This window comes from Harpia harpyja, chromosome 12 (genome assembly GCF_026419915.1).
Source record: "Harpia harpyja isolate bHarHar1 chromosome 12, bHarHar1 primary haplotype, whole genome shotgun sequence".
Lineage (NCBI taxonomy): Eukaryota > Metazoa > Chordata > Aves > Accipitriformes > Accipitridae > Harpia > Harpia harpyja.
The window spans coordinates 8743409-8766134 of NC_068951.1; the positions used below are offsets into that span (position 1 = coordinate 8743409).

Genomic DNA, 22726 nt, shown 5'->3' on the forward strand with positions numbered 1-22726 from the left:
GCTGCACCATCTCTCAGCTTCCTGCTCGTCCCCACACGGTTCCTCTCCTGATCTGTGCCGCAGTGGTCACTCTCTGCTTGGATGCCCACTGGCTTTATTTTGATCCCTGTATCTGCTGGAGTTGCCTGTAACAAGTTATCACGATCAGTTACTGTGTGATCTGAGCAACCAAATTCCCTCTATTCCCACCATGACTGTGTGGTTGCCCTTTTCCCTCCTGCAGCCAGCCCAGAAGCTCACTGGTGCATCTTTCCTTTCCCATCACTCCAGTCACCCCATGAAAAAGGGCTGAAGGAGCTCACACGTTGCCCCATGTAATCTTGCTGCTAGTTGACGTTTCTCCTCCTCCTCCTCTCATTTATCCCAAATCCCTTCCTTTTCAGATTCCTTCATTTCCTCCTGCTCTTGTTTTTTAAGCCTTCTCTTATGTGACTTACTGTCTAGAACAGCTTCCCTCTGTACTTCTCTCCCCTTTCAAATCCTTTCTTAAACCACAGCCACTTCAGCAAGTCCTCCTTTTCAGAGGCAGTAATCCCCATTTATGCCGTAGCCCACAAACATTATCTGGTGTCATGTCAAGCATGTGTACAGCCTCTAAGGTAGTCTGGTGAGGTTTCTGAGAGCGAGCAGAGCTTCTAAATCCCTTTGAAATGTAATAGAAATCTGGCACCTAATTCTCTTTGGTTTAAAAATCCCAGTTCTCCTGGGGCAAGGCATGTGTATTGATCTAGGTGATGTGCTACAGTACCACTGTACGATGCTATGTGAGTTTTATATTGAACCATTAATCATTTGAATGCACAGCAATGTGCGAGTTAAGAGCATGTGCCCAATATTAAGATGGGCTGATTTAGATGTGTCTCATGGGACTGGTTCTTGCTCAATTGCTCATTTCCAGATGTGAATTTTGAGAAAGGCCGAGCTTGCAATTGCTGTGTCTGTCTTCTGTTAAGGATCCCCCATAGTCAGTACCTATCTCTGTGTAAGTAAGTGGGATTACTCCCAGTGGTATCAGCCACAGCAGGACTGTAGATGCTTTGCTTCTTGGTTACTTGCTGTGAAAGAGTTTTGCTATCAGCCGTATCTGCCAAGCAGGTGAATTCCCTCCTTTCCCACTGAGGCTGTTGCCATGAGAGCCCTGTACAAAAGGTGACTTTGAGCATCATGGAATTGTCAGGAATATTTAGCCTGCTATGTTTCTCAAAGGAAAGGAGGCCAGAGCTGGGATTTAAGAAGAGTATAGTATGGTCATAAATGGGATTAGGACTAGGGCTAGACATGGGTGTGACTATAGGATAGTTATGTGGATTGTTGTCCAGTGTTGTCCAGAGCAGAGAGAAGTAATTCAGGAGATAGTGGGTCTGCTCTTACGTCCCAGAGAGGCAGGCAGTTTGCACAGGGGCCACCAACAGTCCTCCACTTGGCCCATGTCTGCTTTTATTAACTCAGTGGTAAAATTTCTGTGGGGAGCCTGTCAGGTCCGAAGTCCTAAGCACTTTTGAGAACTTGCAGCCTCTCAATTTTGATCCATTACATTTGTTCCTCATGTTGTGATTTAATTCTCAGGAGCATCGTCAGAAGTAGTCTGTGGGCAGATGGGACTCTTGTGTCTCTTCCTCTGGCGCAGGACTTTGCCTGATAAAAAGTGCTACCCAAGTAAATGTAAACTGTCAGCCATGGTCAGTCCTTAGTGGGAGCTGTGCTAGATTCAGCTCAATTAGAAACCCACTTTGAGGGGAAAAAAATCTACCGTGTCAATGTTTATCTGGTAGAGTAAAATGCAACTGTCCTGGGAAGGAGCTGTGGTCTGCAGACTCATGCTGGACTCAGCTCCCCCCCCAAGCAATGGCTGACAGCAGATGCAATGCAGCACGTTTACGGGATACATTCTCCTCCATTAAAAAGATGAAAGGTAGGAGAAAGAGAGGAGGCTAATTCTGATCAATTGCCAAAATCATAAAACACGGGGGGAGGGAGAGAGAGAGAGAGAGGAAGAACCCTGCTGTAAATTACCCAGTGAGTCCATTTTGGAGCTGGGGATTAAACCCAGGTCTGCAAAATTCCAGTCAATTACTACAAGCATGAGGCCACTTGCATCTGCTGACTCCCCGCTCCGGGTACTCCTCTTCTGAAGCAGTGAAGGTGCTTGCAAAGTGTGAGTGGCAAAATTTGGGCTAGTCAGCAATGCTTTTCTAAACAATGCAATTCACGTGAGCCCTTGAGTAACTACGGGATGGCAGGATCACGTACCCTCCTGCTATGTGGCACGCTGGAGCCGTTTAAGAAATCCCTCAGTCTCGTGAGCTCCTGGGCAGAATTACTGCACTTGGTTAGGCTGAGTGGGGTTCACTGGCTGTAGTTTATGCAAGCCGGGTGGTGAATGAGTGACTGGAGAGGATGAACAGCAAGGGAGGACAGGCTTTCCATTACAGAAGATCTGGATTTATTTCCATTCATTCATTGCAAGTCAGAATCCATTCTCTTCATTTTTATTCTTCCATGCTGTGACACCTTTAAAATCCATGGTACATTTAACTTTTGATTTTCATTTAATACCCTTTAAAGTGATCTAATGCAGACAGATTACAGACAGTAAGGGTTACCATCCTTTGGTGGAAATACCCTATTTAATAAAATGTTGTAAGACAGATTGGCCACTCCATGCATTAAAAAAAGAAAGATATACTAAGTTTAGATGCTATGGCAGTAAAACTTTATAGGCTTATCAATTTTAGAGTCATACTCTCCTGAAGTTTTCAAATCACTTTGCAAAGGTAGCTAGCTATCCTAGTTTTGAAATCGGAAATAGTTGTTGTTGCAGTTTGCAGTATTTAATGTAGATCTATGTAAATTGCTAGGGGAGGGGGATGAGAACAGTTTGATCTTAAAATATAATTTGGACCATTCTCATCTTTTCTTGTAAAGGCTGTTTTGATCGTTTGTTGCCACCTCCCAGTTTTCAAACATCTCAAGTCTCTCAAAAAGTTCTGATACTTTTAAAGATAAGGATCAGATTTTATGTATTTTTGTCTCTTAGCTCTCATGCCTTTGACATTCAGGTTTGCAAACTTCTTCCCCTATCAAAGGGCTTTAACATCTTTCCTTTTTTTATTTTTAAATGAAAATTGACATTCTCATTTGATAATGTGACTCTAGGAGCCAAGACTTTAAGAAAAATGCCAAATACCACAATACCTATGGGAATTTGCAACCTTATTATTAATAATGGGCGCCTCTCACTTCTCTTCAAGCCTCCTGAGATTTTGGTGTTTCATCTAAATCCACCCAAATTCTTGTGATCTTTAAAGGTGGGGAGGCAGTGGAAAAGTACTTCCTTGGGAGAAGAACTGATTACAAAGCATGGATCCAGTTTCCTGTCTGCACCTCTTTAAACATCAAATATTTTCAGGTTTAAGGTTTGGTTGCCTGCAATCTTGCTTTTTCCCCACTCCTTTTTGCTTTGCTGGTAGAATGAAGAATTTGATTTAAGGTTATATGCCTGGAAAAATAAAGCATTTAATTTACATTTTACAAGGCAGTTATTGCAGGTTAATTAAATATCAATTGAGTGTTATAGGCCATATTAAGATTTATTAATAACCCAGCAGATAAATCTCCTTGGAATTCAATTAAATGAAAATCGCATAAAAATATATGTGTAATTTTATTCATATAATACATAAAACTTGTGAATTATAGTGCAGCATTGTACAGTAAGTTGATTAATGGGAATTAATTGCCGAAATAGAGAAAAATCAATTTAAACTTCCTGTATCAGATGTAAGAAGCATGGTATACTTCTCCCATACCCTTGGAAAGCTGAGTTTGTGTCTGCACTTACACTGTCTCACTCCATACTGTAAGATGTATCTTGGGCATAAATGTGCTTCCTCTCCTTTCACCTGCTTTAGCTCAGCAGGCTAAGCTTTTAGGCTTAGAGAAAGGAACAACTCTCTATTGCCAGTATGCTCTGTTGAGTTAATTGTATGACTGAAGATTTTAGAGCTGAATGAAGCAGGAGACCAGCGTATCAGCTGGTGGGTATCCCTGACGCTGAAGGTGCACATGTCTGGTGTCACAGGCAAGATCTCTGTCTGTAAGGGAAAGGCTCGCAAGTGTATCGAGAGGTTTGGGAGTGTTTGTACCGATGGATGTTGGAGACTTTTGCCCTTGCTGCTTTTTCAAATCTCTTTTAAAGCATTCGTAAGATAGTTAGCAATAGAAACACTGCTAGCCAGGTTGTCTGCAAACTCAGGAGCACATGGGTATGTTGGCCTTTAACCAGGATTAGTGAGTGGATCTAGGACCATTTGGGGAAGCAAAGCTTCTGACTTTGGAGATGAGGTTCAGGAGCTGGACTTGGAAAATCTCTTTCCAATATTTGCAGAACAATTGAGGCCTGGCATGCTGCCATCTGTTCCCTGCGCATCCTGTGTTAAATACTGTCAATATGAGATTATGTTCCAATTACAGTACCAGACTGACTGGTTTAACTCCTACCATGAATCTATTTTCCTTTATTACTATGTACTAACTATGTGACTGATGTACCAGACACCAAAAGAGATGGTCTCTGCCCAGAGGGCTTTGTCTAAAAGAAACATGCTGGGAGAAGACAGAACGCAACAGAAAATGCAGATGAATGAGTAACTCAGTTGAGATTTTCTTTTTAATTTGGGGATTCTTTGCTTGTTTGTGTGTTTGGCTTGAGTTTTAATATTACTAAACTCCCTTCCTTCAGACATTGCACAAGAACAGAGACTTCCATAGAAACTCAAACAGGGTTAGGCATGTGGCTGTTTGAAGTGTGTGTGTGTGTGTGTGTTTTGGGGGGGTGTGAATGCTCAGTGCACACATGGCAACATTGGAGGATGGAAAACAAAGGGAGAACCATGTTCCAGCTCAGACGACAGCTCCAGCAGACACCATGGCTCGTGCTGGGGAAGTTTAGCTGTGTTTAAAATATAGCAGGTGTCTTTCTGTCAATGCACTCCTTGCACATCCTCCTTGCTCCTCTAGTAGAGAATGCATGTATCTGTCTCCTCTGTGCTTCATCTCTGCCTCTCCCTGCAATAGTTGTCAGGGATATTAGCATTAAATACTTACTGCCTGGCTTAACTAAGGGGTAAGATAGGATTTAATTTGTATGGCTGAAATCCAATTATATAATGGAGCCCCTGGGGGAAGCAGTTATACCTGCTGAATCTCTTGGATGAGTAATTGTGCACAAAGGCTCCTCTCCAGAAGTAGAAACAGATCTGAAATATTTTTCTTTTCTCTTTTTTTGCTGCAGCTGTTACATAATAGGGCTGAGACCCTGAAAAGAAAAGGCAATGACAACCCAGTGCAGTAGAAAGAATTAAAGCATTGCCAGGAGAAAACAAGTTATAATCTGATAAAATCAAGGATCTAACAGGAAGTCTGCAGCAGCATTAGCTTGGAGGAGCCAAAATGCAGGGCAGCCAAAGGAAGCTTACTCATCTTTTTGGAAAACAGCACAGAGGCTTTGCTGTCTAACTTTTTCCCCCACTTCTACCATGAGCAGGGAAAGGGAATCCTCTCCTTGCTTTTGTCAAAGCTTCAGAGGTGGGTAGATATAAAAAAAGCTAAGCAGCCAGCTAATTCAGATCCTTTTGAAAAATCCTGCACTTAACTACCTTTAAAAATCCCTGCTCCTTATCCTGCATGTCATCTGCATCCTGATAAGCATCAAAACCATAGGTGATGATGAGCAGGACAGGAACAAAAACATGATGAGGTTCCCAGCAAGGTTTCTGAAAGCAGGCAAGCTTGTAAAGCATTGATCTCTGGGATAGTACTGGGGCTTGACAACTGTCCCATCTGATATCTTCAGCAGCTCCAAATCCCACACAGGAATATACCAAGGGCTCTGAATGGGACTGAAAGCATCAGCTCGTTATACTTAGGCAAGTTTTCTCAAAGGTCAGAGTGCCATATTTAATTCTATTTTTAAAAATAGAAAGCAAACTTCTGTTCTTTTTTAATGAGTTCTGAGTGGAAAAATAATTTTCTCGGTCTCTTTGATTAAATGATTACATGAAGATAAAATGATGGGTTGCATCCAGCCAGCTGAGGGAAGTCCAAAACTCCAAATGCCACAGAGTGAGGCCAAACCCGGATGGTCAGATACCCCCACCCCATCCATCAGCCCTACTGTCTGGGCAAGTCTTTCAATTCTTTTAAAAAACAGCTAAAGCAAAAGCAGTTGCAACACTTGAACTCCTGAGGAGAGAGTACCTGTCTCACAGACTTGCAGCTCCACCCAGTGGCTCTTTTTTGGCAAGATAAAACCAAGGTTTCAGAAGCATTAAAACCCGTTGAGGCCAACGTTGTTATACTGTGGCCATGCTCTGGCAACGTGCTTGAGAAATTGGGTGTATATTTCTTTGTCAAATTCTTAGCCATCTGTCATGGCTAATATTTGAATAATGGCAAAAAAACTGCAATGAGAATTTTTAGCGGAATCGAAAACCCAGCAATCTTACTACTCCCTTTCTTAAAAACCTCCCAGCACAAATGGTAGGAAAAGTAGGGAACTGATAACTTACATGCTTCACCTTCCCAAATTCTCTATGAGCAGATTGCAAAAGTTTCCTCAAAATTTATTTGATATATGAACTTATTAATGAATTACCAGAGCAAATGATTTTTTATCTGTAAGCTCATTTTGCAAAGAATTCTCTTGTAAGTGTGAATTTCAGAGAAGTTAACTTGGCAACTCACACCATATTGCTTTGATTCCTTCCTGGGTAATTACTGTGACTAACAAGAAGCAAATTTTGATCATTTCTATCAAGGATGCCCTGCTGAAACTTGCTTTTTTCAGGAGGATTAGGACACTTGTAATTAAAATAAGCTTTTATTTGTGCATGTGTACACTTCTACTGTAGGAAAACTTGAGAGACAGGTACGTATTCACAGAAAATGGAAGTGTGATACCAACAGAACTAATTTTAGATTTGAACCAGTATTGTAAAAATATACCATTCTTCCAAGCTCAAGTGAAAACTGAAATCTCTATTGTGCTTAATGTAGGTTTACCAGTCTCTCTGTATGTCTTCAAAACAGAGGAGCTGATAAACTGATTCAAACCACAGTTTTTGTTGTGAATCTTCTGGAAGTTCCTGCCCCGTCTGTGTTAGGAAAATATCATCTGTGAAATACTGCTCCCGGATGGCCTGTGTAGCTCCCGTGCTATGGAATGAGTTGAAATGACCTCTTCCTCCTGAAGTTCAGACATTATTTAGCATAAACGCAGCCCCTAAGGCCTTCACTGAAGTTGCTGTCTGCCAGTGTGGCGGCTGAACGTGGGCTTTAATTTGTTTTGCTTTGCTGCTAGAGTGCTGTGAGGTAAAAGGAGTTACAAACTATATGAATCCCACTCTAAGCTTGTAGACATCAGTTATCCATCCATACAATTAGAAAGTCAGTCAGCCTACACATTGTTAGCACAAGAGATTGGAAGTTTCTTTTTACAGGGATATTTCAAAACAGATATAATATTCCACATGTTAAAAATAACAGAAAGCATCTTGAAAAAGGTAGCTCTGGAAAAGGGAATTTTTTTTTTCTTTTATTAAACCCTAAAACAGAGCAAGAACTTGCTGGGATTTCCTTGTCTTCCCCAAAATTATCACTGAAGACCCTTTGAGTGTATGAGCCACGTACAGCCATCCCACCAGCTGCCCAAGGCCATGGCAAGGGAGAGGTCCATTTGCTGAGTATGGAAAGAGATGGAGGCTTGTCAGGCTGTGGAACAAAACTGGTTAACTAATTTTATCAAAAAGGTGTTTTCTGTGCGCAATCTCTCATCTGAACCTGTCTCTCTCGTTCTCACAAGTGATCCCCGCGCAGTGGTGGCATTGTGGGAATGAGTGAGGCCAGCAAGCCCTGCATCTGTGTGCACATAACTGGTGTGATAAGGTCTCTCCTTGCCCCAGACGTGCTGCTTAGTTCTTCTTTTCATGAAGTTGGGGGGGTTCCAGGTTCCCTGCAGCTGCTTTCAACCACCGTGCAGATCTGTGCTTGCTCTCTTTCCAGGTGGAGAGAGGTTTGTACCCAAAGTGCCTGGAGGCTTTGTCTGTCTTGTAGGAGAAGATGGTGACTATCATGTTCAGTAAAGGCAAGTTTAGGAAAGGCTGTGGCTTCCAGAAAGGGTACTAGATGACCTTGGTTATCCTGTGCAATTGTATCACTAACCACATCTTCCAGTAAGGGATGTGTGAGCCTAGTCTCCCTGAGGGGTCCATAGAGGACAACAGCTGATGCCTGATCAGAAAAGCTTTTCTTGTTGGAGTGTCATCGTAGGAATAATACACTTGTCCTGCGAGTAAGTCGGGTTTCAGCTGCAAGTTCCTTGCTGCAAGAACATGCATCCGTGCAATGTTCCCTGGAGAAATAGGAGGGGGAGCGAAACAGGTATTCAGGAGGAGCTGAATTTTGCTGTTTGCTGTAGAATGAGTACCTTGGATCTGCCAGCTTCAGTGCTGTGAAGTAGGGAATGCACTCATCATGTTACTCAGCTGTACTGTAGAGAGACTGAGTAGTTAATCCAGACCTCCAAGATCCTTTAAACCTTTGGTCTCCCCTTTGAGCTGGACAATTAATGTGCCTTGTGATACTGGTTCATGTGAAGCGAAAGGGCAGTGTTTTGTAGTGAGAGCAGGATGAATGGGAGGCAGTGCTTGAGGGTTTTATTCCTGGCTCTGCTGTGAGCCTTTGAAGAAGTCACTTGATTTATCTAGGCCCGATTCTTCTCTAACAGCATTTTCAAACTACTGTTATCTGCACTTTTGGAAAAAGACATATAAGTGTGCTGCACAGAAATGACTAAAACCCTGCATGATTTAATGGTGAGTTTTACTCCTCTGAAGTGCATTCAACACCACAACAAACTCTTTCTATAGGTTTTGTGAGTAGTTTCTTGTGCTTGCTAAAATCAGTTACGTAGTACAGCCTTTTTTGCAAGGAATTTTACAAGTAGTATTAATTTAATTTCTTCTAATGAAGAAGGCATTGAGTGTCTTTTCAAACCAAAAACATTTTAAAAGTATTGCCTGAATTTCTCTTTCTCTCCCCATATATCCCTTGAAATGTTTACCTAGAAAAAGAAAGATTAGATCTCTATCCTTTCTGCTGAGGTTTTTTTTTTTTTTTTTTTCAGTTTTCTAAACAACATTTTTCGTATGCTGAGGGGAAGAAAAAAAAGAAAACCCTTCCCAGGAGAAAGAGTAGAATGTAAACAACTGTTTTAAAAATTCTTTTAGCCAGTCTAAGTTTTGTGGTTATAAAAATATTTGTGCTCATTCACCATATTCATCTCTCTGTCTTGGAAGATTATGGTTAAGCTGATGTGTAAAATCCCCTGTGACTAAACCAGCCTGGTAGCACCACATGCAAAGAGATCAGTCATTCACTCACCCATGTATGTCTAATTACACTCTGTGTTTTCAGGCTCCAGGTATTTCAACACACCATTCCTGGCTCTGGCAAGAGAATACAACTCTTGAAGAAATGTTGCTTTCTCCCCATACACTGTGTTTGCACGGATGATGCAGGTTGTGAGTTTGCCACTGTTGCTCAGCTGTAAAATCAGGGAGGGATATTAGCAAGTGATGGATTCAGAGATGAAATCTTCCGCAGTGATATTGGGTTTGCCAGATAAAACCAAAACCCAGGAATATTGGGCTAGAGGAGTCAACATTTGCAGAGGTACTCTGGACACTTAGGGCCAGGTTCGGGTCCCTAAAAAGGCAAGGAGTGCCCAGTTTGATTTTTTTTTTTTTTTCTTTTTTTAATAGCACATCTGCACCCATGAGGTGCTCACTGAGAGATGTTGGATGGAGGGTGCTAGTGGCATTAACTCTTCTGCGGTTGTGATGTATAAATGAGTATTTGCAACAACCAAAATCAGGTACCAGAAGCAGCCAGCTGAGCTGGCTGGCCTCAACTGTAACTGGGAGAGAGAGAGAGATGCTCCAGGCAGTGATTTAAGATGCAAGTCTCATTTTTACATTCTGCTTCATCCTCTAGAACTCATCTGTCTGCTAACTGTACTGGGAGTCTAAAAAGCCTAGCCAGCTAACTTAGGTAGGTGGCTGACTCTGAGTACACTAATATTTTTGATTCTTAAATTACTCGGGCACATCTGAAAGTTACACCTTTATGCAGTATGAACTAGGTGAACCTGGTTTCTTAGGACCTAATTTAAGACAGCTCTCTCCAAAGTCACACTCCTTCTGGTGGAGTTAAAGCATAGGCTCAAAGGGCAGCACCCTTTCATCTTGTTAGAGTTTGGCAGCTTCCTGACGATGTGGGAATATCAGGCTTTGGTAAGCTTAGGGCAACGTGGTTTATGCATCAAGTTAAGGCAGCAGTTGGATACATGCTTAGATATGAGTTGTGGGGTCTTTCTAACCATCTCTCTCCTTCTACCCATCCTGTGCTGTAATACCAGGGACACTACCATTGGCTTTTGTACCTTTTTTCCATTGGCTTCAAATACAAGTTTTTCTGCCATGGCCTTTGTCTTCCCATAAGGCAGCTCCACTTCCCCGCTGTATTTGGTGTCCTCATTTCCTCTGAAATAGATTGTAAGAGATGGTGAGTGACTGTGGAGTAGAGCACAGGGCTTGGAGACATTTATCACAGCGTGATTTACTCTGCAATCCCTGCTCTCCAGGGACTTACCACTGGCTGTGAGTTATATGAATCTGAGATCCTTGATGCAGTACAGGAGAAATAAAGCCTCAAGAAATACCAGGCAGTTCTGGGTGTTCATAGGCAGGTTTGCATGTTGGTAGTGGTTTGATTTCTGAGAGCTGGATTTGTTTTTTGTCTAATAGTGTGATTGAAGGACATGATATCCTGGAAGGCAAATTAGAAGGCAGTGGAGTTACCTTTTTAAGCAATTCACAAGTGTCTGAACAAGGTGGAACAAGCACAGGAAGATGGAGGGCAGGAAAATGAGAGCAATCCTACTTCATTTTTTCATTAGAGCTCGAGAAAAGCCTCTCATGAGCCATAAACTAAAAGGAGAAGCTGCTGCTTAATTTTCTTACAGAGTTGGGAGACATTTGCTGGTGATGCAATACAGCTGCTAGTGATCTCCCAGAAGACATGCAATCAGCTGGTTTGTGCTGGGTTATTCCTTCATCTCCCCTAGCTAATTACACTCGAGGGGAAGAGCAAAGAAGTGGACCTGTGATTAAGGGCAAGCAGGGCTCGCAGCCATGCTGGGGACACTTGGTTGCCACCATGGAAGACAACCCACTCCTCAACCTCTTAACTTACAGCTGCAAGGAGGAAAGCCCATGGGATCTAACATCTAACTGGCCTTACAGGCCCTGAAATAATTCCAAGGAGAACCAAGAAAGCAGCTCTATTCCCCACCAGGGTGATGGTGTTTTGTCCCAGTGGTTCTGGATCAACATTAGTCTGTGGCAGGATTCAGTTAAGCAGATTCAGTGGGCTCTGGAGAAGCTGGGGAGTGAAGAAACCTTGTTTGAAGCACTGGGAAGGACCATCCCTGAATACGATGTGGCCACTTGCTTCCCTGCTGCCAAGACTAGCATGAATAGGCGCTCTCTCCCTCTGCATGCTGTAGGAGACTTTCTTCACATCTTTAAATTAATTTACTCAATATTTTGCTCTCCTAGAGAAATTCACCCTAGGCAAACACCAGACTCTGCCAGGCATGGGGTACCCCCACACAGGGCAATGAAAAATTATCATACTCCTTTGGCAGATGGGGCTCAGATGTACCTCTTGGAAGAGTTAAGTGGCCTGTGACAAGTTCATGCAGCAAATCTGCAGCAGAGATCTTTTTGTCAAACACAGGGCCTTGGGAGAGCAAGCTCTGACTCGGGCTCCCTGTTTGACCTTGGGCATCTTGCTTACTCTTTTCTATGCTCAGCTCTCCATGTATAAAATGTGGATAATACTGTTGCCTTTCTCTTGCCTGTTCAGCAGTCTAGTATCTCGTGTGTCAGATATCCCAGCTGAGATGAGGGCCTTCTTGTGCTACAGCAACAGAGATAAATTAGGAGCATCAGAAATACAGCCTCCTCACACACCCTGGGCTTTTATCACAAAACCCTCCTCCCCTTCCCTGTGTTTACGGGTGATGAGCAAGAGACAAACCAGAAAACAAGCAAGACAAAAGATTGATTGTGCATGGTTTGTTGCAAGCCCAAGAGAGGCCCAAGACAATTAGGGGGGTTATCTAGAAGTTCTAGTTTTAATTGCTTTCTTTTTTTAATCCAAATTTATTTTTTTTACCTTGCAAAGCTGTTAAAAAGCAGCAGCTTCACAAAGGGGCAAACCTGCCTGCTGTTCCTGGGCTGCAGAGCTCTGCTCGTGTTTGCCTTCCCCCACCCCTTCTGAAGCTTGGTAGTAACAAAGAGCTCAGCATAATGCTCTTGCTTTTCAAAACGATCACAGATAACTGAACGCTAATAAGACTGGAGCAGCATTGTCAGAAGGTATCTCAGCGGTGGCTGTCTCAGAGGGATTGAGACTGACAGAGGCATTTTCTATTATTGTCGGATGCTGAGGTGTGAGCATTATCCCTGCACCCATCACCCTGTCCAGAGACTAATCATGCTTTGTCTGTGTCAATTCCCAAGCACGTAAAAGTGAGTTAAATAAAATTATACGAGGAATGATGGAGAAGGGGGACAGAGAAAAAGGCAGGCAGGCAGGATCATGGATTGTGAGGGAGAAGAGCAGAACAGATTGGGTGGGGACAGAGGAGATGGGGAGGAAGGGGAAAGCCACATCACCTGTGCTTTCAGTCTGGAAAACAGAGCCATATTACTTTGCTTTCCAGTCATCGCTGGGCTCCCTATTGAGACAGGTGGTGTAACTTTTAACTGGGGAGCTGACCCTTCTTTCATTTTGCATTATGTAATTCCTTTAGTTTAAAATCAAAATCATTGGAGAATGAAGATCGCTTTCTCCCAGCATCATGGGAGAACCTGAGTGTGTTCTGCAAAATGAGTTAAAGGCTCTAGGTCATGGTTTTGTTTGCATTTGTGGTGGGGAAGGATCGGGAGTTGGTGAGCAGAGGATGTTCATGTGTAGCTCTGTGAGCACCAGCCCAGATGGGTTTTTGCTTGCACCTGTTGGTGCCATCATTACAAGCCAAAGGACTGTCCTCTCGGGCAAGATTTGGGGTAGATTTTTCAAGACATCTATTCACATCTATCTCTTAAGTCGCAGGACTAAAATACTAACAGGGATGTGCCTGTATCTACATTCATTTTTAGAAATGATTTAGATGTGCTGATGACCAAATTCCATAGCTTTTCAGTGACACAGAGCCTCTAGTGCTCACAGTCCCAAGTCAATTGAGGTTTGGTGCTCATGGATTTTTTTCATAAGCCAGACATTTATTCTACAGATTTGGGTGCTTAAACACTTCTCAAAACAACTAGGTTATGCCTTAGCTTACTTGTGAGTATGAAATTTAGGCTTATAAGTCACTTTAAGTTATGTCTTAAGCAGCTTTTTCTAGCTGGGCTCAGATTTCTAGAGCCAAATGACTGAAGCCAGCTGTGGCTAGACCAGCTGCCTATAGAGGCAAAACTTGACTTTGAGCCAGTTCCCCTTGCACACAAGTTTCCATGGTTTGAGCAGTCTGTATGGCTACAACCATGCTTGAAATCAGCAAGGAGCCTTACAATGGTACGTATCAGACTGCAACTATCTCTACTTGACTTCGAATTTAACGTAAAACTTCAGATCCTGGTCTTCAGAAATATCAGCCCTGTTCTCAAGGCACTGCAAGTACTGTTGGCCCCATGAATACAGAAGGTATGCAGATGCTGAGTCCTGAGCAGGAGCGTCAGTTGATTGTGAAAGTCAGTTCGAGATATCAAAGATCTGTAAGCAAGAAAACCCTCCAAATCGTAATTTTGACCACTGTCTTTGTATTGCTCCAAATCCCACCTTTGCCACAGGAGGTTTTCTAAAGCTCTGCTTCTTCTGGGTCTGTGGCTCAGCCTCATAGGAGCCACATACAGAAGAGATGGGTTGAGCATAATGTCCGAAAGCGTAAAGTCCAGGAGTTAGACCTCTTAAGTATATTGCCAGGAAAAAAGATTTTGAGCGATAGAAGGGTGCAATTTACAGGTCAGATCCAGGTCACAGAAGAGTGTAACTACACATGAATACTGCAGGGCAACTTCTCACCACATGCATCTGTCCCCTAAGACTATGTGGCCAACTAACTTTCTTCTGAGATAGTGCTAAAATAGTCTGTATACGTTTGACCACATTTGATAATAGGAGCTGGGTACAGGCTTGCTAGCAGTTCACTATGGAGCTGAGAAGAGGAGGGAGAGTGGGTTGGTAAAAGTAGAGCATCACCTGCCCTTTGGATTGACTCAGTGTGAGGGGAGAGCAAAGACTCAGACCCAACAGCAGGATACTACTTGACCATATAACAAACCTGAAACATCTGAGACCTTACCTGAAACTGATTTTAGGGCTTAGAGGAGCAGGGCTGTACATACAGGGGACAGCCTGGACATGCAGTTGGGTCATGCATCTCTCAACCAACTCTTTCAATCAGTGGTATCCACTAATGGTCAAGTTTAGGTTGGGAAGAGATGTTGTACCTGAAAGTGAAAAGCAGCAAAGAAGAATTTTCAAGAAAGAGGAGAATAATAGACAGGAAGGGGAACACATATCTTCTCCTTTGTAGGCACGGCAAAAATCTCCAGCTGGTTGCAGTTTCATTGCTATTTAACCGGAAATCCAGAGTGACGGAGAAGATTTGTTTAGCCTTACCTGAACATGGGCTTATGCGATGTATTGGGTCCCACTGCAGCCATGGAGCTTGTGTAAACAACATATGGGATGTTCAGGACACAGCAGGCCCTTGACACATTTTCAGTACCTGTGGGGCAGGTTAGGAAGGACAAACATTAACCACCTTGCTTTGATTCCTGTTGTGCAAATCAAAAGAGATTTCCTGGCTTGGGATTCTGACTTGGAACAGATCCATCTTTTTTATGGCTGAAAATATGTAAAGCCACAGGTCGAGGCTGCAGTTCCTCAGGTATGTTTGCACAGGAATGGATGGTTTATAACACAAGAGTAGTAGTTACATCTATCGCTGTAATGTGACTTAACCTCTGTGGCTATTGACAACTGACTTAACTTGGACTTAATAGTTGCTAACAAAAAGGAAGCTGACAACTCGGCAGAGCAAAACTCCACATTTTCCATCTTTTTTGATTCATGGGCAGACTGTCAAATCGTGAATTGCAGCTTTCTGGCAAAAGGATTGGTGGTTTAGTTGCATATATTGCTCTATAGAAGTTCTGCAGGATGACTATAGGGTGAAAATCATTGCAACAGATTCTTGATAGCTGCAGAATTTTGAATAAAATAGTGTGGGCAGCTTACAAGCCCACATGAAATCCAGGTGAATCTGAAGCATGGTTTGGTTTAAGAAAAGTTGTCCTGGCTGAACTTGTAGGTCAGTGTGTGTGGTTTTTGTTTGCTTGGGGTTTGGGGGAAAGGGGTAGGTTTAAATGATTTATGACTCTTCCAGGGATGGTTTTTGCATTCATCGTGATTTTGATTCAAGTTGATGCTATGAGAACCTCCGTGACAACAGCATAACCATGGTTGCATACTGAGGGCCTTCAAATCTGATAAGGCAGATCTTAAAGGAAGCCACTCATAGGGTTGGTTTCTGGAAATCTCCATGCTATTTATACCTGGCTAATCAGGCTCTGCCCCTGAGCTTTGCTGCAGATCTTGTGTGGGGCAGGCTTGCAATGTCTCTGTTCTCTTTGTTTGTTGTTAAGGGCATAATCTGAAATTACCAAGGAAATCCTGAGCTTAGGATAATTTCAGAGGGCGTGAATCAATATGAAGACCTGGTGGAAGAGAATCAATTTACTTCTCCATGAGCCTATCGCAATATGTAAAGTTAACTGAGAACCCTTGTTAAGAAACATCGCTGGAAACAGCTGCGTTAAAATCCATTCAGCTTAACAAAAAGCAGATTAAAAAGTCTTTAAGTAACTAGATGGAAAAAATAATTCTTGTAGAAGAGGGGTCTTCAATCTAGTCAACAAGACTATAACAGGATTCAGCAACCAGTGGTTGAAACAGAGGAGAGAATCAAAGCAGAAGACGTAAATTTTTGCCAGAAATGGTAATTAACCATAGCCACACTAATACTCTTCAGCATTTGCTATGGCTTGCTGAAAGACATGATAGATAGCCTATTAACTTGCAGCCCTTAATTCTAGGCAACAAGTCTTTTGAAAAGGCATAGTCCAATTTAGCCACAAATTGTTGGGCTTAAGGCAGTAATTGGATGAATTTCTGTGGCCTGAGTTACACAGCGGAGCCAGCTAGAGGATTATATAGTTGACCTGTCCTGACCCTTTTTTTTTTCCCATGAAGTCTACAGCAGGTATCAAATACAGTTCATTTTTATTCTTTTACCTGCTATGGTTTTAATAGAAACCTTTAGACTAATCTCCCAATTCAAGATTTTGAGAAGTCCTAGTGAGTATAGCAGCCTTATTTTAGGGAGGTCTACATGAAGCCATCCAAGGGGAGGTGGAAATGCAGAACAGTTTGTCTGAAAATAAGGCTCCTGTTAAGACATCTCAAACCGTGCTCCTCAAAGAGGCACTCAGTCACCAGTCACATTGGAAAAAACTTTGCATGTGTGGTTTTCTGGGAATGTCGCAACCATCTGCAAGAGGTTTGGTTTGCTGAATAGGGGAGTTGCCCAGTGTTCTCTGCTATCTGTAAAAACCTCACTATGCTAAAGTACCTTGCTCATAGCAAACAGACAATGAAGAAGAAGATCTCACAAAGCCATTAAAAGGCAGCAGGAACCCTCAGGCTCTCAGTATTCTCCGTACACATGCACAATACAGGGTCTTAAAAGCATCTGGTTTTGAAAACAACTACAGCAATGAAAAGAAGGATGGAATTTAAATGTTGCCCTTGAATGCACCAGCAAATAGTAGGAGCCCTAAGCAGTAATCGAGTTTGAGATATATATATATATATATATATATAAAATACATAAAATTCCTTCCTTGTGGTTAACAACTATTTTAGTAGCTAACAGCCTGAGGTGCCATTGGAATTGCTGCTGTAATAGGGATTTCATTATTTTTATAGCCTGTGCTTATTTCCTAGATTTATGAACAAATTTTCTTTAAGCAGATCTTGCACCCAACATGAAATCAGCTCTTGGTGATAGGAAGAAAGTGTTGTGGAGCTCTCAGTTATGTGTGGCTTGTAGACATGTAATAGTTGTGAACTCTGACTATAATTAAAATAACATCACTCCCTTAATAGCATAGATGCAGTTTAACTGGTATAGTCTTGCACTGGTATATAGTGTAGATTTTTCTCCCTGGAAATCCCTGGGAAAGCTATAAGCTAACTAGAATAGGAATTAACTTTTAATTGCTGTCCTTGTCACATACTAAACAGGTTCTTACCACTATAGGCATGTTCTGAATCACCTCAGTACCATTAATGAAAGTTAAACCCTTGACCAGAATAACTACATAATAACTGGGTCCAGATTTGACTTTCTGAGATGAAATTTTAGCACTGGAGAGGAGCAGCATGGCCTGCCCTGAGCAAGGACAGAGGGACGAAGACAGATACTTCCCCGCTGAAAAGGAAAGGTCCCAGGCACATTTCTCATCTTGTAGCAGTGGTGTGTGTGGAATTCAGGGGACAAGGGAGCACTAAATCAGAGAGAATATGCTTGTTTGTAGCCTCTTGTATGGCTACACCAAGGCATGTGAATTTAAGGCTGTATTTAATTGCTTGTTTTAAAGAGCCTACCCCCAACGCTGCCAGCTCTCATTTCCCAAAAGGGCACACTGTTTCTGTAGTCCACAATAGCAGCTGTGTGAATAACCACGTGAACTCCCTGCATGGCAGCAAGGAGCAGATTGTAGTCTCAAATGTCTCCTTTCATCACTGTCACATGAGTGGTAGCTGAAGAAAAATAATATAACCAGAGATGCAGGGGAAAAAAAAGTACAAATCAGCATCCTCACCTTCTCACAGAATGAGGATCCTGCTTGGAAAGCTTTCTTCTCTGCAGGGCAAGCTGAAGCACACTCTAACTAACGACTATGCCATTTGAATACATCACACTAGCGGAAAATACATCCCTATTTTTGAACCCCAAGAAGCCGGATCTACATCCAGTTTAATTCAGCACAGCACTTTGCCAGTTTGCATCAACTGTGGGTCAGAATAGCTATGTCTGTTGTTGCAAATCTCTAGCATGCATCCAAAGATAGTGCTGAGCGAGAAGAGGAGGCTGTTGGCCCAGAGCTGCAGCTGGTTACAGGACTTGCTCTAGCACATGTGAATGAATGAAGCTGTGCTGGACAATTTTCTTCAGACAGAAGGTTTTTAGAGCTTGCTGGGAATAACACCAGGCAAGTTCAAGGGACATTGCACAGAGCTTTATTTAAATTGCAAATACTATAGATGGGAAGGGAAAATAATGTAACAGGTTAAGAAGTTTCATAGAAAATTCCTCCGTTGAAGCCTTTCAGAAGGAGGGGGGGGTGTCCCACCATCTTCCCCCCCCTCCTTCTCCTTCAAAATAGCAGTTCCATATGTGGCTACTGTTAGCATCTACTGCTGATTTTCTTGCTTTGAAAAGTGTTGTAACATTTAAGTAGGATTTTTCCCTTTTTCCTTGTCTGTATTTGGGAATAAGCCAGCAAGAAGCTGGGTTAGGAAACTGTACTTCTCGGGGATTTTGTAATAAGCCAGACAGCAGCAGCAGGATTGCTCTGGGAAGGAGATGTCTCCTCTGCCCTGGGCTGGCAGCTTCCTGGAGAGCCCCATGGAGCCAGGGATCCAGGTAGTGATTTCTGAAGGATCATACACATGAGCAGCTCAGGAAAGGGTGTGTGACTCCAGCTGTGGAAGTAGGATGATATGGAAACACTCAGTGAAAAACTACCGTGTCAAGGTGACAAAAGAACAGGGTTATTCCTCATGAACTCAAAGGGGGGACAAAATTCAAGGTAGGAGGTCAGCCAGCTGAACATTTGCTAAGAAGCATGGGATGTAGGAAGAGGCAGAAGTTTTACAAAAGGGTCAAGCTGATTTCTTAACTAGCATAACCCAGATTTGGTGGACTAGCTCACAGGAGTTTTAATATTAAATTAATTTAATATTAAAGCACAGAGTTGATTCAGTGAGACTAGAGGGCGGAAAAGAAAGAAGGCATTGTCCACATAGAAGAGGTAATACACTTGCCTGGAGGACCAGAGTGCAGAGAAGGATGCTCCTGTGGAAAGTCTTTGCTAGTGCTGAAAGTGGAGCAGAATATCAGCAGCCTTATGGTTGGGTTTTGCTGCTACTTAGTGGTGAGGGAAAGCCTGTAACCTGTCAGATTGAAGTGTTAAATAGTCTCTTTTGCATCACCTGTCTTAAGGCAGCTGGTGCAATTAAGACCAGCAAGAGAATGATGAGAGCTCAGCCAAAACCAGGGAGGATACAAGGCAACCATGAGAAATTTTCAAATTGATAAGGCCTGATGAGCTTTATCCAGGGCTACTAAAGAGGTGATAGATGTGACTGCAGCTTTATTGCATTATCAGCTACTTTGAAGAACTTTTGGAGGCACTGGAAGACTGCAGTAGAGCAAATGAAACACCTGTGCTTAGAAAGGAGGTAAAGAAGAGCCAGGAAATTACAGAACAGCTTGATTTCAACCCCAGGAAATTCAGGAACACACACTTAAACAATATGTTTGTGAGCACCTGTGGGATAATAAGGAGAATAGAAGCAGCTGACATGGATTTGTCAAGAACAAATCAAGTCAGATAAATCTCCTTTGTTCTTATGACAAGTTAACAGGCTATACGGATATTGTGGAACAGGTCCATGTCATCTATCTTGATTTTAGAGGGGCTTTGGCAACTCTGTGTCATTCTCATAAGCCAGTCAGTAAAACATGGTTTAAGTAAGCCGCATTAGGGTGAGCACAAAGCTGGCTGAATTACAGTTCCCAGGGAATTGCCAGCTGTGGTAGGTGGCTGCCCTGGGGCTCTCCAGGGCTTATTGCTGTATTTGAGTCTTTATTTTATTGTTTTCATCAAGAATCTGGCAGATTTGTTCATTAAATCAGCAGATAACGTCAGACTGGGAGGGACTTGAAGTACACTGGAGGATTAGAATACGAGCTGAATGTAACTAATAGAGTCTGGAAAAAAAAAAAAAAGGTGAAATTTGACAGGGACAAAGAGAAGTTGTTGGCCTTAGTAGGGAAGAGGCAGCGGGTCTTCATGAAAGAATTAAATTGGGCCAGGGCAGCTCAGGAGCTATTGCCTGTCAGCAGTGTCTTGCAACTGTGAAAAGGGTGTAATTGTGCTGACAGGTACAAATAGGAGAATAGTTCGCAGGACAGGAGAAATAAATCCATCAGCTTTACTCAGCATTGGGAAGGCCACAGCTGGCCTCTCTGTCCTAACCTCGGTGCCCCTCTTGCAGAAGAGAGCAACACCAATGCCCTGAGACACAGAAACCGTGAGCTGCAGAGGAGAGAGGACCGCATGAGAGCTGTTTTAGCCTAAAGAAGAAAATAGTATGGAGTGGAAGGAGGTGGTTTTCAAATCATGAAGGTTGTTGTGAAAAAATGACAGTATTAACTTGCTTATTCTACCTGTAAGGTTAGATGAGAAATCGAGGACTTAAATTGCAGATTAGACTGTACCAATAGTAATGGCCTGACAGTGCAGAAATTGGCTGCCTGAGGTGGCCTGGGGACAGCATAGAAAAACATCTGTCAGGAAGGTCCGTGGCCAAGCTGGTTCTGCCTTGAGGTGAAAGCAATGTTGTGGGAGGGAGCTGGGATGGCCTCTCAGGGCTGCTTCTGCCTCATTTTTCTGTATTTGCTGCAGTGTTAGGCCACAGACCTCTTCTGGAGCAGGGATTATGGCAGCTCCTTAAGGTTTAATCGGGTTTGGTTTTTTTTCAGTTATGGGTGCTTTTAAGGCAATGGGCTACCTGAAGCCTGGGAAACCAGTCTGGTGAGTTCATCTGCCTAGGGACAGTTTCCGATAGTGATATTTCCCTGGGAATCTTTTAACTTGCTTTAAGTGTATCATCTCCTTTCTATTGGTATCTCCTAATACATAGGAACTCCCTTATTGTGTTTTCCTCTCTCGTTCCAAGCAGGCTGAAGGTTTGGGCAGTCAGAGAGAGGGGGACCCAGCCCACCATGAACTGCACAGAGCACCTTGAGCTGCATTGGCTTGTTTTGCTTGGGTATTCTCAAATCCGGTAAAACGGGTTGTTTTTCCCCAGCATATCTCACTGTAATCAACCCTGATGAAACATCAGAAGGCAGGTCTCAGAATATGATCAAATGGATTGATTTAGTATCTTTGAGTGTGTTTATTGAGACTCACCTCTTCCTTTTTTATGTACAGCACAGTAAGGCTACAATAGGTTTCTCTCAATTCTTTCAGTAATTTATTTCACAATATCTGCAGCAGATGCTGAGCTTGTCAGGGTTTGCTGGTTATTTTTCTCAGAATTGGTAACTGGTTGGAGAGCAGTTCAGGAGCACGTTTTTTTGTCCCTTTGCTGTTAGTCAGACTGGTTGAGCAGAAGAAACTGGGTAGCCAAGTTCCCATGTCAGGTACTTGGTGTGCGTGTTGCTCCTTACAACTGATCCCTGAGTGGGGACTTAGATCCACCTTGTGATGTATCTCTTGGGGTTACACACTATGGATCTTTTTTTGCTTTGATTTAGTCCTATGCTGAAAAACCTCTCTGAGCGGAAGTTATTCTTCATCCAGTCTGTTTAATCCAGGTTCCTACCCCACGCCTGTAACGGTGGAATCTCCAACATAATACCAGCTGTCTTGAAAGGGAGGGTTATGGCTGCTAAGTAGAAGCTGATGCCCTTTTCTTACCTGTGGTGAATTTTTCTTCTACTTCTCTTGCTGCTGAATCAAAAACTCTGACTTCTTTGATGTAGTCTTGTTGAGACAACAGCTCTGCGATCTTCTCCCCAATAAAACCACATCGTCCTGTCACCAGGTACACCCAGGCTGTATCCATTTCTGAAGATGTTTTTGTGGTTGAGGAGTAGAGAGAAGGTTGCTGCCAAGATCCTAACATGCACTGTTAATCTTTCAGCCCATGTGTTTTCTGAACTAAGTCTAAAGTTTAACTGTCATATAAAGTTGCTGGCTGAACATTAACTCCATCCAGTTATATATAAATCAGGTTTTCATTGGCAGCCACACAAGTGCTGCCACAGACATACCAGTGCTGCATACAGACCAATTCTGGGCTCTCTGACTCAGCCTTTCCCTTCTACCACGGTAGCCCATGATCAGCAGGGCACTTCGAGATTGCCTTGGTATGCGGCTAGTCGCAGTCCAAAATTTTGATGCCAGAAGTTTTCTGCCCTGGACAGCCCTTTCCCACGGGCCGAGTTGTCAGTCGTTGTAGCCTAGATCTCTCTGGGTGCTGCACAAAGATGGTGTGTCCTAGAGATGTGCTTAGGGCAGCCGTCTTAGTGTGAAGCTACAAAGATCTTGATCCCATGCACTAGTGATTTTGTATAGATGGTGTATAGCAGGAGATCTAGCCAGTGCTGAGCTGTATTGTGCACAGTGCAGGCAGGGTCAGGAATGGTCATCTGTGACGTTACAATCAC

General features: G+C 42.9%; 1 protein-coding gene across 1 annotated transcript; it reads right to left on the reverse strand.

The window, feature by feature from the left end:
• Positions 1–7384: 7384 nt before the first annotated feature.
• LOC128149525 (3 beta-hydroxysteroid dehydrogenase type 7-like) lies at positions 7385–22214 on the reverse strand. The gene is given in 6 exon segments (XM_052804834.1): positions 7385–8410; positions 9442–9604; positions 10502–10601; positions 14815–14923; positions 17866–18021; positions 21975–22214. Coding segments are annotated over 6 exon segments (1176 nt in total). The 5' UTR covers positions 22183–22214; the 3' UTR covers positions 7385–7970.
• Positions 22215–22726: the final 512 nt, after the last annotated feature.